Source organism: Lytechinus variegatus, chromosome 7, assembly GCF_018143015.1.
Source record: "Lytechinus variegatus isolate NC3 chromosome 7, Lvar_3.0, whole genome shotgun sequence".
Classification (NCBI taxonomy): domain Eukaryota; kingdom Metazoa; phylum Echinodermata; class Echinoidea; order Temnopleuroida; family Toxopneustidae; genus Lytechinus; species Lytechinus variegatus.
In genome coordinates this window covers 33,917,028-33,934,975 of record NC_054746.1, presented here as the reverse complement: position 1 = coordinate 33,934,975, position 17,948 = coordinate 33,917,028, and the positions used below count along the sequence as shown (strand labels likewise).

Sequence of the window (17,948 nt, the reverse complement as noted above, 5' to 3'; positions counted from 1 at the left end):
ATAACGCAGTTAACTCATGGACCTCGAACCTCTACATACTTGTGACCACGCTTTTTTTTCAATTGCCCCTTCCCTTTGGAATACGCTACCATCTTACATTAAAGAGAAATGCCAGTAGTTGCAGTAAACACTGATTTCATGAGAAAGTCTGTAAAACCAGGCTTAATTGTCAGTATATCATCGAGGATCTAGATCTGGTACAGTTACATAAACTGAACTTTGTGAAATCTTGAAATCTACGCTGAAAAATGTTCACACTGAAGATCACCAACACAGATAGGCACACGTGGGGTGGGACAGTGCATTATTATTGCTGGAATAAAGACCCGACGGAAGTGACCGAATCCACGCTTATTTTGCTTATTTCTCAGCAATTACACAATTTCTTCCAGAATCCTTTGGCACATATTTTTTATTCATACAAACAGACACTTGGGTGGTCATTATATTAGATTCTGTAAAAAGTCATTTTGAGATCGTTACCAATACTGGAATTTATCTTTAATAATGCCAAGTCTGTGAATCAGTTCAAAACCCTACTCAAAACCTACCTGTTTAATATGTGATTCACAGTTGTGGGTCGGTCAATTGGAGGTACACACCAGTTTCTATTTTTGATTAATATTAGTATAATTGAATTAGCTGTGTCATTTTCCCCCATCACATTTTTTTTCTTTCTTTCTTTTCTTTTCATCCCAAGTACAAACCATAACAGAACACAGTGCCCTTAGAATCACCAGTAGTATGCGCCTTTTATGTTATGTATTATTATATTATTAATTTTATAATGTTGTACTTGGCAAGCCAAAACGCTTCACCTGCAATCCACTCAAAGACGGGTTAGACGTACATGTATGCCATTTACAGAATATGATGTAAAAATAGAAATAAACTTTGACATTTGAATTTGAAAGGAGCAATTGATTTGGATTCTAACTCAGAGCGCAATATAACTAGAATAAAGATCCATATTTAATTATGTATTATGAGTATGTTCCCATCTTCCTTAGATCACTCTGATGGAACCATTTATATGAAAATGTCCGTTTAAAAGCACAACAGCCATACAAACACTCCAGTTCTAGGCTTCATAATTTCACACAAATAAAGATCTGCTGATCGAATTAAAGAGTGTATTCTTTTTGGTGAAGATGCAGCACTCTTGAGGGTATTTACATGTGAAATGGTACAATAGACTCAAAGTGCTAGATGAGTGCTTGTTCAAAACAATGAGAATAGCTGAGGTACATCCATCTTCACATCACAGACTCAAACTTGTGCATTTATCGAGTTTGATGAAATAGTACACTGTACAAGTATGTAACACAAGTTCTAATCATCAGTGATTTCATTTGAATTTTAACAGCTATTGGTAGTGTACAATAAAATAAAACATTGCTCAGTAATCAGTACTAGCTACATGTATGTACATGAACAGCACAGAGTATTGTTCACACTACACTGTATACTAAATGAGCATGCATCATCCTACTAATATGTAAATCCATCAAAGTTATTTAGAATATTCCAGCTATTCCTCTGCATACAATGTACTTTAAGGACTGTCGCAGTTATCTCACAGTTTACTTTGTGTGCATTCCTTTTACAACATGTTCATATACTCAATGAATTTATTTGAATAAACTACACCACTGGTGTATAGCACAACACAAGACATTTTTAGCAATGTTAAATTTCTGGTGGGTATTCATTAAGCTGTTCATAAAGTTACAAACGACTTTACGCACGACTGGAACTTGTTCTTAGGTCATTACTCAATTACATAGGGATAGCACAAGAAAGGATCACCAGTCGTGCGTAAAGTCATTCGTATCTTAAAATAAAAATAGCTCTTTCATGAAACACCCACCAGGTGTCAGACTGTTAGCTCAACACAAGTGATATCACGAGACTAATACACATGAAAATTCAAATTTGAACCTGTAATTCTAACACCCGAGGACACAGTATTCTATTATTCACCAATTAGTGTAATATGCACAACCCTATATTCTGCGAGCAGGAAAGACTACCCGGCATTCATCACAAATTATTAATAAGCCTATTTCCTGATAAAGCTTTCACAAAATGATATTTTCATAGCAAAAGTAAGAGAATTCACACTTATTTTCACCCTTCTTGAATAGGTATTTGTGCAGATAATTCACCCTATTCCTAAAAAAAATCCAACTTGAAAAGTGCACATTCCAAATCAACTGTCTTTTTAGAATATCAATGGGGAAAAGCCCCAGTGAGATAAACCCTGCTGAAATGCAGCCAATACAGGCCGTGTACTGCATCGTATCAGCACTGCTGATGCATTTTTATACAATACGCGCACAGGAAATGATGCAGTCAAGGTTTTTTCTTTTTTATTTGTCTAAAAAAAAAATAGAAATGGCAATCAAATCAACAGTATCAGTCGGCATCCATTATTTCTTGTGTGGTTGGTAGCTGATATTCTTAATATTCTCATCTGCCTTTAAAACATTTTTATAAATGCCCTTTCAATTTTTCCCAAACTGTTCTTTAATATTGGAATCTGTTGTAGGCTATAGATGAGTGCAGCCCCTTTAAATATTGAAATTTGAAGGAAGTCTATGCACTTGAGAGATTCATACATGAAAGGAACACTAGGCTAGTCTTGATACAAATTATATCTTTTTAAAAACTTGTGTGAATTTTGGTACAATAGGTGGTTTAGCACCTTAGTATTCCAGTTGCTCGTAGATAACTTTAATATGAAAAGTTTTAATTAATGAAACAGGTTTCAGCATGTTTGAGTATTTGATGATTTACTGTACACTGTCTATTTTCAGGATTATACAGTATATGATTATGGCTTTATGGGGCACATTTACATGCAGCAAAATTTGTAATACACACATCAAAAATAGAAGAACAATTTCTTTTTAAAATGAAATGATTAATGTGATGAAAGGAGGAATAAAAAGCACTTGTCATCAATAAGCATCCTCCTTGTCATATTTCCTGAGATTGGAAATAGATTGCATTTCACAAAAAGGCCGGCAAAGACCTATAGTTAGACACCAACTAATATCTATCACCTCCCACTCGCCTCTGACTTCCAGTGCCGAGGTCCTCCCAGGCTTTCACCACCTCAATTACTTAAATGTCAACCCCGTCATTTATTGTTAGCTGATGCTAACTCCCCCATCCAGGGGCACAACCAAGCCACATTAAAGAAAGTAATGGCGAGGAAGAAAACAAGAGCAGGGATTAGCACTAGATGAGAAATACATGTAGGATTCAATTAAGGTATACACCGTACTGGGTGCATATTAAAAAAAATACAATTCTGAAATTCAAACATTTACATGTATAACAAAGACTTTAAAGCAAATTATTCGAACACTAAACAGGTTACAGAAGGCTATTCTATCTAGAAGGAAATTGCTATTTTAAAGCATGCTGATAAAGAAGAGGTAAAACTGATATGACACAAAAAATCACCAAGGTCAACAGCAAAATTGATAACTTTACAAAAAATGTAGATTTAAAAAGAGCCTACTGGTACATGTACATAATGCAGCGACTCAAATTTTAACCAAATCATAATCAGGAATGGCTTCCACTTTTAAAGGTGAGCAATACTGGGTTGATACCAGTGGTTTCATTCCCAGAACTACAAACATACATTAGAAAATGATAAAGTTCTCAATGGATATTGATTAAAAAAAAACTTGGCAAAAAAAGTTCATTAAAGGTATCACTCTGGATCAGTAGCTGAAAGAAGAAGCCGAAGAAAGACATCTCAAATTGTATCATTGAGAGCAAACTTCATAAGACTTTCTGTCTAATTTTCTTGAACACCTACATGTGTATGATAATTACTTCTGTCAATATAAAATCATTCTCTCTATGAGACATGGTCAGAAACCCTATGAAAATAATTTCGAAAAACGCCCAGCAAATTTTCCCCCATGACGTCAAACCGGTTTTCTTCAAAATCACTTCACAGCCACAGGGATTTGGCTGAAAGTGGTATGCGTCATCTGTGTCAAGTGGACACAACAAAGATGGGATTAAGCCCTTTCAGACAAGTTGACTAAACCACTGCTTCAGTTTACTCTAGACATGGATAGTAGGATCCATGGTGAGACCAAGTCCAAGACCCTTTTAGACCAGGTGCTATGAACTTTATTAAAGAACAGTTTTAATTGACTAGGGTTCCAGGCAATTCCTTTTTAAATTGAATAGTCCCATACTCTATATTTATTTCAGCCCTTATTAAATTAATGACATTAACAAGATCATTCCAATCTATATAATCATCCACTTATCACAACATATATTACAACTATGATTCACAAAAATGAAGGTCAAGGACTCAGCAAAACTACGCAATCTGTCTTTCTACGTAAATCCCAAGCTTAGAGATCTCACACCTTGTCATTTAAGGGTCAATCTCCATTAGCCCTGGTTTACTAAATTACACAATTCGAGCTCTAATTAGCCATCAATATATTAAACCTGAGATTCTAGAGACTCCCTGTCCATCAGCCCAAGTGGGAATTTGGGCTAAATAGTATGTGCACTATGGGCCCCCATCACGTTATGGTACCATTCATAGGCCTACATTGTAATTAATCCAGAACCAAAACTTGAATGCATTTCTCCTTGTAAATTTGTTGGATAATTAATCAACAGACCAAATACATGAAGATCATTATTTTACGCAAAGTTGAATCAGGATTGTAATGTTGCTATACAACACAAGAAATAGCCTAATAATAGCGTTTGCATACAAGACAAAAATCGGGGAAATTAACTTGGATATGACAGTTTGATGAATAGCTTGGGCCGATGAAGACAGACCGACACTGTAATGGTAATATGATGAGCAGTGTATACCCTTAATGAGCCTCAGGTGGAGGGCAGTCAGGGGGGTAAGAGGTACCTGGTGGCAAGGTGTTGAAGCGGCACAAAGTGATTGATACCCTAATTAGATTGGAAGTTCTGGATTAGAGCAATAACTGATAGATGAAATATATCAAGCAAAATTCAGTTGAACACAGATCTATCAATCAATTGCAAATGGTGCCATTTATTAAATGGAAGAATGACAGCCTTCACCTGAATTTCACCCTAAACTAAAATCAATAATTTCCTTTTGAAAAATACTTTTGTATATTTCTTAAAAACTACATGTAGCAAATAATGTGAAGACTGGATGATGAATTTAAGTGTTACATAACAGAAAAATATGTACCTCATAATAAACTTAATAATTTGTAAGCAATACAAATTTAAGAAATTTTGTGATATTGCCCACATAATTCACTTTGAGGAATATCTCTTAAGACATGGCATTGGTATTTAATCAATTTCTGTAAAAGACATAAGTGACCAGTGTAAATTTTATCTATGTGCTGTTTTATGATCTCATCTTTGAATGAAAATCATATTGCATGCTTACATTCCCCTCCCCCTAATAATCTTTAGTGATTATGAAGACATCTGCTAGCTATAGCAGGATAGTAGATTCGCCTGAACTACTATACTGGTTACAGCACTTTTTCCTCATGATATGGTAATTAAAGCAGAATGTGATTAACACACACAAGGGATAGCAATAACTTCAAACAGGGAAAGATGGACTCCATCTACATTATGCTTGACAAATATCTGAAGGTTAGGTGACCATCTGCATTGGGTTTTTTTTTGTGATATACGGTGTACAGAATATATAATTGCTATAAGAACTGCAATGTTTACCTTTTAAAGCAAGTGCAGTGTAGTATCATACCAGGTACATAAAGAGTATTGTTTTACTTTTTACTGTCTTCTTACCCCATAATTATTATTATTTTGTATAATTTCAGTCACTTTCTGTTTTGATCTATAGTCAAACACTGTAAGTGAGTAAATGCTAATTATGAGTAGCAAATCTATTGTTAGCAGGAAGGGAAAAAGTACTTACCAAGTTTCGTCATTCTCAAATTCCAGCTCGCCTTCCACATCCACAAAGTCGATTCCATTTCCTTTGGCGGTTCCCTCGATCGTCTTGTAGGGAACGCGCACCATGCCTCTTGCTCCAGCAGATCGAACAACCTTGAACTGTGCCTCTCCAGAGGATTCTGGAATCTTGGCAACTTTGTCTTCAAAGTGGAATATGCCAGCATGATCATCGTCCAGGATGGTGATGGTGGCAAGGAGTGGCTCCACAATTTGTGCTTGCTGATCGTTGCAGTTGCTCTGAAACATCCCGTCAGGGCCACCAACACGGATGTTATTCAGACGCACATAAAAGTGCTCATCCTCCTCAAAGATATCGTCATCGATGATGCTGAGGGGAATCTCCTTGTGGGTTTCCCCTGGCTTGAAGATTAGAGTTCCCTCAGCATAGTGGTAGTCCGAACCAGCATTGGCCGTACCGTCTTCTGACTTATAGTCAACATACACGGTGCTGTTCATGTCCCCGCCGAGTCGCGCAACAGTGATGGTGAAATTTCCCACATTCTCCATGACAGTGTAGTTGGATGGGTCAAAGCATACGCGGGTGATGGAGTCATCCTGCGGTACTTCTATCTTCACTTCTGCCACACTTGCTCGCTTTTTCTCCAATGTCTTCTTGAGGATATTACCAGCGCCGCACATCTTCCTAGTAGCCTGAATACGGTAGAAGGCCCTGCTCTTTTGCTGGTTGTTAAGGGCTTCATAGTTGGCCATCTGCTCAAGGGTAGCAAGATCAGCATCTGGGTGTTTCTGTCTCAGTTCCCTAAGAAGGCGAATGGTTTCCTTCCTAGAATCCTCCAAATCCTTGATGTCACTCACATCTCCATCCAGATCCTTATATCTTTTGCCCTTGAACTCAACGCCATCCATTCCATGATTGAGATGATTTTCATGCATCTCATTCTCGCCCATCTCCATTGCATTTTGCAAGTTGGACCCTCTCCTAACAACCCTTTCAGCAGTGTACTTTTTCCTGAGAAATCTGTAAAAAAAGATGCGCTTATCGGCAATGTATGCCCAAATAACAGTCACAGGAAACAGCATCAGTGTTACTATTGCTTCCCACAATTGAATGACACCAGGAGAGAAGAGCTTCAAAATGGCAAGTAACCACACATAAGCCAATATACTGAATGTAGCGGTAACAAAAAACACTCTTAAATGCTTCAAGCGCCGAAGCTCCCCATTGGGTATACAGTATATACATATTGCAATGATAACAAACAGGTTAAATGCTGCACTGCCAACAATTGTTCCTGGGCCAAGATCTCCTGCCTCAAAATTTCGCCCACAAATTTCAATAATGGAGAGCAGGATCTCAGGAGCTGAAGACCCAAGAGCCATAAGAGTTAAATTAGACACAGTCTCATTCCAGATTCTTACATTCACAGTTACAATCTCTCCATTGGGCTTCTTGATAGTGACTTCTTTCTCCTTTGAAGTGATGACTTCAATGGCCGACATGAAGCGGTCAGCAATGATGGACACTCCAAGGAATATGAACGCAAGTGCAGTGAAGTACACGATAGCTCTGGCGATCTTATCTCCAAGAGTTATGTCCTCTTGCGGTTCCCAGATAGGCAAGATTAATCCTGGTTTACAAACTGTCTTATTATTGACATCTTTTGCTGCTTCTGTTCCAGAGACTGTAAAAACTTGAAGAAGCAGAAAGCACAGGAGTATCCTCAAGCTAAGACGTGTAGGCAGCTGCCATACAACAAACCTCCTTGTCTGGGCCATGTTGTCTGCCAAGCTCTGTGCTCACCTGTCTCCAGCAGCAGAATTGTTCAAATTAGCAAAGTGTACACTGATGTAACTTCAGGCTATCTCTCTAACTCATACATGTAGGTACTCATTGTGACATGTCTCACTTTCTAGAGTTTTAGAGAATGTCCAGTAAATGCTGATGTGGAACTGGGTACAGTTCAAAGGTTGGTCTCTATTACACAAGGCTGTTCAGTTCTCACATAGTGGAAGTCCGTGTAGAAATACCATGAACCTCAAACAGTACCTGGGTAAATACAGATAAAAAGAAAAAAAAGTGGTTATTTTCTTATTATTGTGGTGTAACATTACTACTACTACAACACCAATTCTCTCGTGTTTTGTGATGCAGTAAACATGTACTGCCAATTCTACATAAAATCACATTGTGACAGCTAGAAAACTGTTATCACTCATCCATCCAGACTTCTTACAAAACAGTAACATATTTGGATTGTGACTAAACATGTTTTACAGTATTATCAATTTTCCTTCCCTTTCCACATGATTAGCATTATGGATTATGTCCGACGGTCCACATATTCCTAAGTCACATGTGTATAATTCCAATGCCAAATGGTAATCTCTTTTTTTTTATAATTTGTCATGAAAGCTTAGATATCTTGAACTAATGCAGGAAATGAAAGATTTATACTGCACATCATAAGTTATACCTATCATACTGAAGGTCGCCAATATCTATCACGCATATGATTATGACCGTGACAATGTTCCATGACCATGTTCATATTCACACACAAATTGGGAACAGGCTAGTCATATCTTTAAATATATATGATGAGTCTTCAGGACTCTTTTTCAAAAAGTTTCTTTACCCATCTTTTGAGAAAATGCAATGTCCATCATATTTTACATAGACATCAATGAGAATTATGGGGGGTCCTAATCACTAAAAACAGAAAACCTACATGAAAATTATGTAAACAATTAGGCAGAGATGATATACAACAAGTACAACATATACTGAATATATTCTGTCACCGTCCTTGTCCTATATATTTAGTCTACTGTGATTAACAACTAAATCAATCAACTGGGGTTTTTGCCCTTTAATACACCCATTACGATGCTACACATTCATTTATAGAACAAGAACGAAACAAGCTCACTCTTTCTCACACTATAATCAATCAATAAACAGGGGTTGTTATGTCACTCAACCGATCAACTTCCTGAAAAAAGAATCAATTCTCAATTGTGTGGATTTCAGCCCAAATCAATCTATGGTACCCCCCCCCCCATATTCTTTTCACTCTCTTGGCAGTAACAATTGATCAAGGTCTACATGTACAGAGTAAGATGCTTTTAATACATTTATATGGCAAACGATGACCCCTATTTCATCTTGCAATTTAGTAACTTATGCAATTTCACTATAAAGACATAAGGTGAGGCTCAGGATATTAATGGAGTCCATGCCTTTATGGACAATTTATAATAAATGATTAGACTTATGTGTGTGATAGGGTGGGTGTGTGTGTATGTATGTGGTAGGGTGTTAGGCTTAATAACTAGTTTTCCCATAGGAGCAATTTTTGCTTGAGCAATTACCCCCGCCACCCCCCCCCCCCATAAACACATAACTACGGTCTTATGTTTCCAAAGAACCAAGCAAAGAACAATGATAATTTACATTACCCTAAATGAATGTTGACACTAAAAAAGAATTGGTCCTGCTCCAAATATAGGCCTGGCTGAAGACAAGAAATCTTAATCAGTCTGTGCGAGACATTAATACACCCAAGAGACTACCAGTTTGTACGGGAGCTTCTCAGATTATACAATTATCTGGTCAACTATAAAACTCTTTAGCTATTAAAAGACAAAACCCTATATTAAAAAAAAAGACTGAGTGATACTACATGTCTCACATCCATGGTGTTATTTCAGTGGCTAATAGTGATACATTTACAAGCTGGGGGGGGGGGGGTTTGGTGGAAAAATGACAATAATCACTACTCACTGGGTGCATTTAGATCTATCAAAAAATTGTCACATAAATAAGATAAACATGTAGATCTACTATAGACATGCAAAAAGTAAAATAACTTTTAATGTTCTTTGGTTTAGGTCCTGGGAACCTCACTATGCACCATTGTATCTAACTTAGAATTGGACAGACCTGAGTTGGACAGTTTATGCTTAAAATAATGCACTCTGGGGACAGCTAACTTACTTCAGACTTATATCCACCCCCTTCCCTCTGTTGTGACATCTGGGTTCCTTTTTTTTTAATTATCAAATGAGGGACAAAATAATGGAGGGCAAAAGATACGTTTTGGGGAGCAGATTGGTCAAGTTTTCTTAAACCAAACAAAGTAAATTATTGCTGTGTGCAGCGAGGTTGGTGCTGTGGTGCTGAAAATGATGGTAGGGAGGGGCAGTTGCCCCCCCCCCCCTCACACAACTTTAAATCTAAGTAGAACTAACTAGTATAGATCTAGTATAGTAGTAACACATCCCAACATTCCTAGATCCAATATTTAAAATACTAGTACGGTACAGTACTAGATAGCTCTCTTTGTCCACAAATTAAAACCATGAATTTCACTATTGCACATGCAGGTCCCTATCCAAAATTCCAAGCGTACATCCATCTCATTCTCATTCGAATGCTATAGACTTAGTATAGCACTTGTTACACAGCCACAGCTCAGACTCAGACAGTAAACTACTGCAGCTGCAGACCCACAAACACAGCGCAGGGCAGGGCCAGAGGCAGAGCGCGGCTTGGAATTGCAAGCACTGCACTGGATCTGGACTGGGCCTGGCCTGGCGCCTGTGACTACACTGCAGTTTCACTCAGCTCCTTATCGTCCACGACCACGTCCAAGACCACGTCCACGATCACCGTTTAACTTCCAATTTCGGGCTCTGCTCATATCTTTCAAAATGAATTCACCATTCACCTCACCTATTTCACAGAAGAGGACCTAATAATATCGTTTAATCCATTAAATTCCAGATAAAACATGAAAAATATCAAATATGTCGCAACCTTGTCTTACCGGTTTTCGTTGCAGACGATCTCGGGAAACAGCAGCAGCAACAAACAACGTATACCGTATATCTCGTCAAAATTTGTCGGCTGCTACGGTACGTACGAAAGGCCTCTCGGATACTGGTAAAGCTCCATGTATCAGCCGTGTGTGTCTGTGTGTGAGAGGAGCGGTATGGTGCCGAAATCAACTCAAAACCCGACCCATCACATTTTCGAATCATCTCATTATTCATTGACGTCATGAAATAGCGGCAGAGAAAATGATAAACGTACTGTGCGTGCATGGTATTACCTCCTCTCAAAAGCATATGATATCGGGGGAATAAGGCGCAATAATACAAAAAAGTAAAAAAAAATACTGATTCAAATGAAAACAAAAATCGTGCCAACATCAAACACATCGCAAAAGATTACGGATTTTAATCAAATTGAGCAAACACGTCAGGAATAAGCTTATTACGGATAAAGAATAAAATATTGACGGGGAAGCAGGGACGGGTCCAGCATTCGCCAATAAGGGGGGGGGGGCGATCAGCAGCTCAAAATTTATTTTTGTTTGTTTCTTTGAAGGGGTAGTCATAGCAGTCACTAGTCTTTCTTAGGCCCTATGTAAATCACAGGCGGATCCATGGGGGCGAGGGGTCCGTCCCCCCCCCCCCTTTGGCAGACAAAAAAATAAAATAAAAGGGGGAAAATTGGAGAAAAGTAAAAGGAAAAATAAGAGGAGGAAGACGAGAGAAAAAGGGGGAATACTTTGAAATAAATGTCCCTCGCGCTTCGCGCTCGCATTGCCTGTTAGGTGGTTTACATATCTTGCTCAATGGAGTTTAATATACAAAACATATTTGTGCTCGAAAATCGAACTTTCATTATTTTGTTTGATTTACAAATTGATATTTTTAAAGTGCTCTATATAAAAACGTCAGTTTTATGGTCTAAATAATAACATTTTCTGCTCACGCTACGCGCTCGCGGACAATTTGATTTGTGAAAAAATGAGCCACCACATGTGGCGGCATAGGCGGCGGTAGGTTGGCCTACAGATCATTTTCGTGTTTTCCATAAAGTTCTCAAAATATCCAAATTCAGGTGATTGTCAGGAAGTATCAGTTCGCGCTGGACGCTTACATTCTGATTGATGAGTATCTAAATATTAAGTCTGTAACAAATTACTTAAAATCCCCATTTCATGACAGTTTACAAAAAAATTCAGCCGCTTGTCGCGATTTGCGTTCACATAAGTTGTTAAAAAAAGAGTATCTCATGCATCCTATAATCATAATTACAATAGAGCTTGAAAAATCCAGTTTTCATGCCATATTATTAACAAATTTCTCGCTCTCTTTAGGCTAAAGTTTATCTAATAATTAAATTGTCCCTTTTTCAAAATAGAATATCGAAAAATTTTATCTCGCGATTAGGAAGAGGAATATTAAGACAGTCATAATTTTCATATGATGACAAAATGTCCTTAGAAGGTCCCGGTCCTGTATGTCAACACTATAGGAATTGATGAAAAATATCGGCTCTTCATATTAAGTGCGTTCGATCCATATCCACTTCACAAAGTTCCTACAAAGTCCTTGAAATATAGAGCTTGAATTAACCCACATCCAGATCGGAATATCAAATATTTTAAGCTCGCGCTTCGCGCTCGCTTTATTGATTTTCATGATAAAAAATGTATTTAGAATACCCGAATTCTAGGTCTAAATCTGAAACCCGCGCGTGCATGTTTATTCAGATACACAGCTTGATCTCTGTTTAAATCATTACGTCGGACAAAATTACCTTCATTTTGGGTTGAAACCTTTATATTGTATTTCTATTTATTATCATTTTTGCTTGTCAAATGTTCCTAGGGAAAATGTCCCCCCCCCCTTTCGAAAATCCTGGATCCACCCGCGATCATAGTGTTTGGCGAAAGCGGCGGGGCGCAAAGACACATGTCTGATGCTCCCTCTATTATTATTTTGAGAATTGATATAATTGAACCTTCATGAATCACGTAGCTTTTTTTTGTTTTGAATAATATTTTATTTTCTTCCTCTTTCAAAACAATAAGTTGACAATCACAATTCATATAAATAAAGATTCCTTGCATGTATACAATCAATAAACAATCAAACAAATATATCAATATCAATGAAATTACAAATATTTTTTAAATGATTACAAATTAAATTTAAACTGCCAAATTTCTCTTCTATAACAATGTGAAACATTTTTTTTGTGAAAAAAAATCACCTCATTATTTATATCATGTTAATATCAAAATTATGTCAAATCAAATAAAACTACTTTTTTTCATGAAACTCTACAAGCCTTTAAGAGGAAGATTACATATATATAATCTTTCACTCACCCCACATTCCCTACCACACGATCATTTTTTTTTTTTTTTTTTTCATATTGTTTTATTCTGATTCCATGAACAAAAATATATAACATTTCAAATTAACATTTCAAAACACATAATATTTTACATTTCATATTTGGACATTTTTCACTAACTTAATACCAGCATAAATCATATATAACTTAAAGGAGAAACAATGAAATCAGTTATAAAAATGTTTGAAACACCACTCCTCCCAATCAAAAAGTCTTCCACCCCAAAAACACACCCAACATACACCCCAAGAACACACACACACACACAAACCCTCCTTAATCTAAGGAAATTGTCATCTTCGCCCTCTCGATTTGAAAAGACTGGATCCGCCACATTTAAAGAGCTCAAACAAAGGCGCCTATTGAGGTTCTCACTGGGGTTCTTAGCCGAATGGCGTTATCAGATGCCTGGGTGTATAAAGAAACAATTTCCTTTAATTTCTTTGCCACTTTAAACATGGATTCTTACGGTCTTTTTAGCACAGACTCTCAAAACAAATCAGTCAAAATGAATCAGGTCAGCTATAGCTGGGTGTAACTGTTATTTTAGTAACAATTACTATTTTTAGTCATATTTTACGAGAACAAGATTTATTTCTGACTAGAATAGGCCCTATACGTCCAAAATTTGACTACATATTATTTGCACCCAGCTGGCTGCTGATCTATCAATAATTTGAGTTCGTTTATACGAGTAAACAGCAAAACTTGGGGTTATAATAAGGGGCGGCGCAAGGGCATAGTGTGGGCAAGACAATCTCTTTTTTCTCTCACTCTACTTCTCAATCACAGCCTAATCTTTTATTTTTAAGCTCTCTTTCCACTTCTCTTTCTTCCTTCTTTCTCTCATCCTTTCCATCTTTTTTTTTCATTCTCTTGAAAAACAAATGACCGGGGCGGTTGATCCATCAAGGCGCCGACCTCTAGGGTTCTTGTTTAAAACACACAAAAAAAGAACACATGAAAAGGGGAATGGAAAACTGAGTGAGTTTCGAAAATTATTTTGAAAGTTTTGAAAAAATAACTAAAAGAAACACAAAAATATACATGCATATCTTTGTGAGAGTCGTAGGCCTATAATATTGGCAGACTGGGTACCTTTACCAGTGGGTCCTTATATGTAAAACACAGTTTCATTTTTGACTGGGGATCGAACCCACGACCTGCTCAGAGTCGGGCGTTAAACTTCTGAGCCACCACATGTGGCGGCAAAGGCGGCGGAAGCGGGGGGAACGTGTCCCTCCTAAATTTTAGGTTGGGGGGACGATCCCCCCTAATTTTTTTGTTGGTTACTTTTTTGTGGGGGGGGGGGGCTTGTCAAAAAAATTTGTGGTGGTCCCCCCTAAAATTTGGGGCTTCCGCCGCCAATGTGTACCGGCAATGACTCCTAAAAAGATGAATATTATATACAGGGGCGGATCAGCTGCTCGAATAGCTAACAGTAGAGTTTGTTTTAATAACGAAAATAAAGCAATATTTTTAACTTTAATTTAAATATCAGATTAACATCATATTTCATACAGTCTAAAAAGATGTGAGCACGAAACGTGCGGAATACGCATGAAAAGGGACATTTTAAGCACATTTTGTATTATAATCGTGAACAAAATAAAAACGTCAAATTTCATCAAAGTAATAATGATATACTGATCCAAAAAAGTGTTGTTGCAAGAATAGATATGATATATCCGTATATATCATATATCCGTATCTGGCGTCGTGCATCTCATTAATGCGAGTGCAAATCTCGAGCTCGAGCTTTTTTATATACTCACCTATTCGGAAGGGACGGAAGTAAGATACTATATACTTTCATCAAAGATAACGAGTGGAACGCCACTAACAGTCTCGCCTTCATTACGCTATATTGAAAACAGCTATTGAATAATTATTCACAAAAGAAAACACTCATACGATGATAAAACACTGTCTCTATTGACCCAACATGACCTTTGGCCATGATCATGAAAGTGACCTACCTACGACGTGTACAAAACATACTTTATTACCCTTTTGTCTATGTTTCATGAACTACATGTGTAGAGCCAAACTTTCTAAATTATGATGCCAATTCAACAAATACCTAGCTCCAACACGGCCAAAGTTCATTGACCTTAAAATGCCTTTAATATTGGTCATGACTTAAACACGCACAGAATATGGCAGGGATACATGGTCACTCTTCATATGTTCAAGTTTTGTGAACTATAGATCAATAAAAAATTATGATGATCGACAATTCACAAATATAACCCAACGTGGTCAAAGCTCGTTGACCCAAAGTGACCTTTGATCATGGTCATGTGACCTGAAACTCAGGCAGGATCTTCACTATTACTCTTATACCGATAGTTTCTAAGTTTTTACGACATTTCAAAAACTTAACCTTGGTTAAGATTCCATATTGATTCCCCCGACATGGTCTAGTTCATTGACCCTAAATGACCTTTGACCTTATTGGTCATGTGACCTAAAACTCGAGCAGGATGTTCAGTAATACTTGATTACCCTTATGTCCAAGTTTCATGAACTAGGTCCATACACTTTCTAACTTTATGATGACATTTCAAAAACCGTACCTTGGTTAAGATTTCAATTTTGACGACGCCACCGCCGTCGGAAAGCGGCGCCTATTATAATAGTCTCGCTCTGATAATGCAAGTGAGACCAAAATGTGAGTGTAGCAGAGCGCGAGGTGGCTTTTATAATATTGACCCCAAAATGGGACATTCAGTTAATCCCATTTTGTAATGGTGAACACGAAGCGTACAGATACATCACAGAACAACCTGACAAGGGAGATTTCCCCCCAAAAAATGTAGAAATTCGCGCGAACTTCATACATATCTCACTATACAAATCAAAGGCAAGCACATAGTGCGAAAAATCCCCAATTGCTATTGAACGATATGAGCAATAAAGAGGAACCAATAATACATTTCGGTTCGCCACCACCGACATAGAAAAAGTTGGTCTGCATTGAATATCATAATCATCTTGTCCTACCCAAATTCGTCTTTTTTTCCTGAACGCTTTCCCTAATAAAATTGTTTTTGAAAAAATTTGCAGATTGATCCCACCCACGGAAACAATCGTCCTGAGGTGGTTGTAAGATGATGCATGATGGCGCTATCAAAATAAGAAGAAACTGTTCATTGTGCTTCATGGATGCACCGCACAGGCGGCGGAAGCAAGGGGGACGGGGGTCCTGTCCCCTAAATAACCCTTTTTTCGCATGTCAATTTTGTTTCCTGCGTCTCCCTAAATTCAAGTATAGATCCCCCTAAAATTTTGGTTGATAACCTTGTCCATCCCAAAATTTCAGGTGGAACCCCCCTAAATTGTTTGGCTTCCGCCAACAATGACCGCACATTAAAGGAAGTGAAGTAAACGTAAAATATATTTATAAATTAATAACAATAATTTATTTTACTCAGGGAACCAACTTATGAAACTGCTCTACATGTGGGCCCTGCATCTCACGATATAATTATCACTACCCTTCTCAAATCTTAACGCTGAGCGCTATAGTAAAGTCTGTGATATGACTTAGTAAGGGGCGCTCTTTCAGCATGTCTGGTCCAATAATTATAAATGAATATCATAAATATAAGATTGGATTGAAGAAAAAAAAACGTTTTCTTATTATTGTCTCAAGAAGAATTATCAAGGCACGGACTAAAACAATATCAGGGAGGTTTGGTCTGCGTCATAAGATTGTAGATCTGAGCATGTGAAGATGTATAGATATATAGATTTGTACTGAAATATGAAACCTAATGACATAAAATTCTTAGAGTTTTATCTGCCATAGCAACACTACATCCATACAAATAAGTTTTAGGTACCAACGTTTGGATACAGAGGGGCAAATAAGTTGTGTATAACTTCATGCCTACTTCCAAGGTAAATTCCAAGGTAAATACAAACTGGATTCCAACACGTAAATCAAATGAGGGCAAAATGTCTCCAGCTGCTTGGTTATAGAGCTGGAATGATTATCAATATTATACTGATTTGTATAGCGTAGATTATGTGCGTATATTCTGCGCTGTAATTAAGAGCTTATGAAATACAAAGGACAAATTTAGAGAACAGGGAAAAAGGAATGTATGGGAATTAACTATAGTGCTTAAACTTTACTACTCTTTGTAATATTGATATAGCGGGGTGGAAAATAGAGATTTGTATGTTTTGGTAAAAAGTTGTTTTGCCTTGCATTGCACTATACATTCCTAATGTCACATTAAAAGCAACTTGTTGCTGCGCGCGCCATGCTGTGCCCCCTCTTTTTTTTTTTTTTTTTTGGGGGGGGTAATTATCACGCATTGATCTTCGCCCTAATGCTCGGGACACAATCATAAAATATCTTGTCCATGACCAGGAAATTGTTGGCTCTTGCCCCCCCCCCCCCCCCCCTGTTACGCCCCTGATGATAATCAGAATTATAATGAATACAAAGAGTGCTTCATGGATTATGTTTGGATGTATATTCTAACAAAATCAGCAAGCACTTGGCACTCGCATTAGATGACTGCGGTGATGAGATAATGCTCTTAATGGATTTCACATACATACCTTGTTAACATACCTTGTTGTGGGCTTAAAGATTTACGTATAAAACAGTGTTTGCCCCTCACCCTTCTTCCAATTTCTTGAAGTCAGTAAAGTGGAAGATAGACTATGGCGATGTGTAGTTTCAGCCGAGGTAAAGGTATTAATGAAAACATGGGCATGTAAATGATTGGTCAGGGTTAAACTTGTCTTTTTGAGCTCCCAAGATTTCTCT

The 17,948-nt window shown here is 37.5% G+C and overlaps 1 protein-coding gene across 2 annotated transcripts; it reads right to left on the bottom strand.

The window, feature by feature from the left end:
- Positions 1 to 1,800: 1,800 nt before the first annotated feature.
- On the bottom strand, positions 1,801 to 11,055 carry LOC121419082 (sodium/calcium exchanger 3-like). 2 transcript variants are annotated; one of them, XM_041613380.1, is made up of 2 exons: positions 10,773 to 11,055; positions 1,801 to 7,990 (listed from the first exon to the last, which is right to left on the bottom strand). In XM_041613380.1, exon 2 carries the CDS (start codon positions 7,717 to 7,719, stop codon positions 5,941 to 5,943), a length of 1,779 nt encoding a protein of 592 aa, XP_041469314.1. In that variant the 5' UTR covers positions 7,720 to 7,990; positions 10,773 to 11,055; the 3' UTR covers positions 1,801 to 5,940. The 2 variants fall into 2 exon arrangements, with proteins under 2 accessions (XP_041469314.1, XP_041469315.1); XM_041613381.1 differs by lacking the exon at positions 10,773 to 11,055 and adding an exon at positions 10,356 to 10,598.
- Positions 11,056 to 17,948: the final 6,893 nt, after the last annotated feature.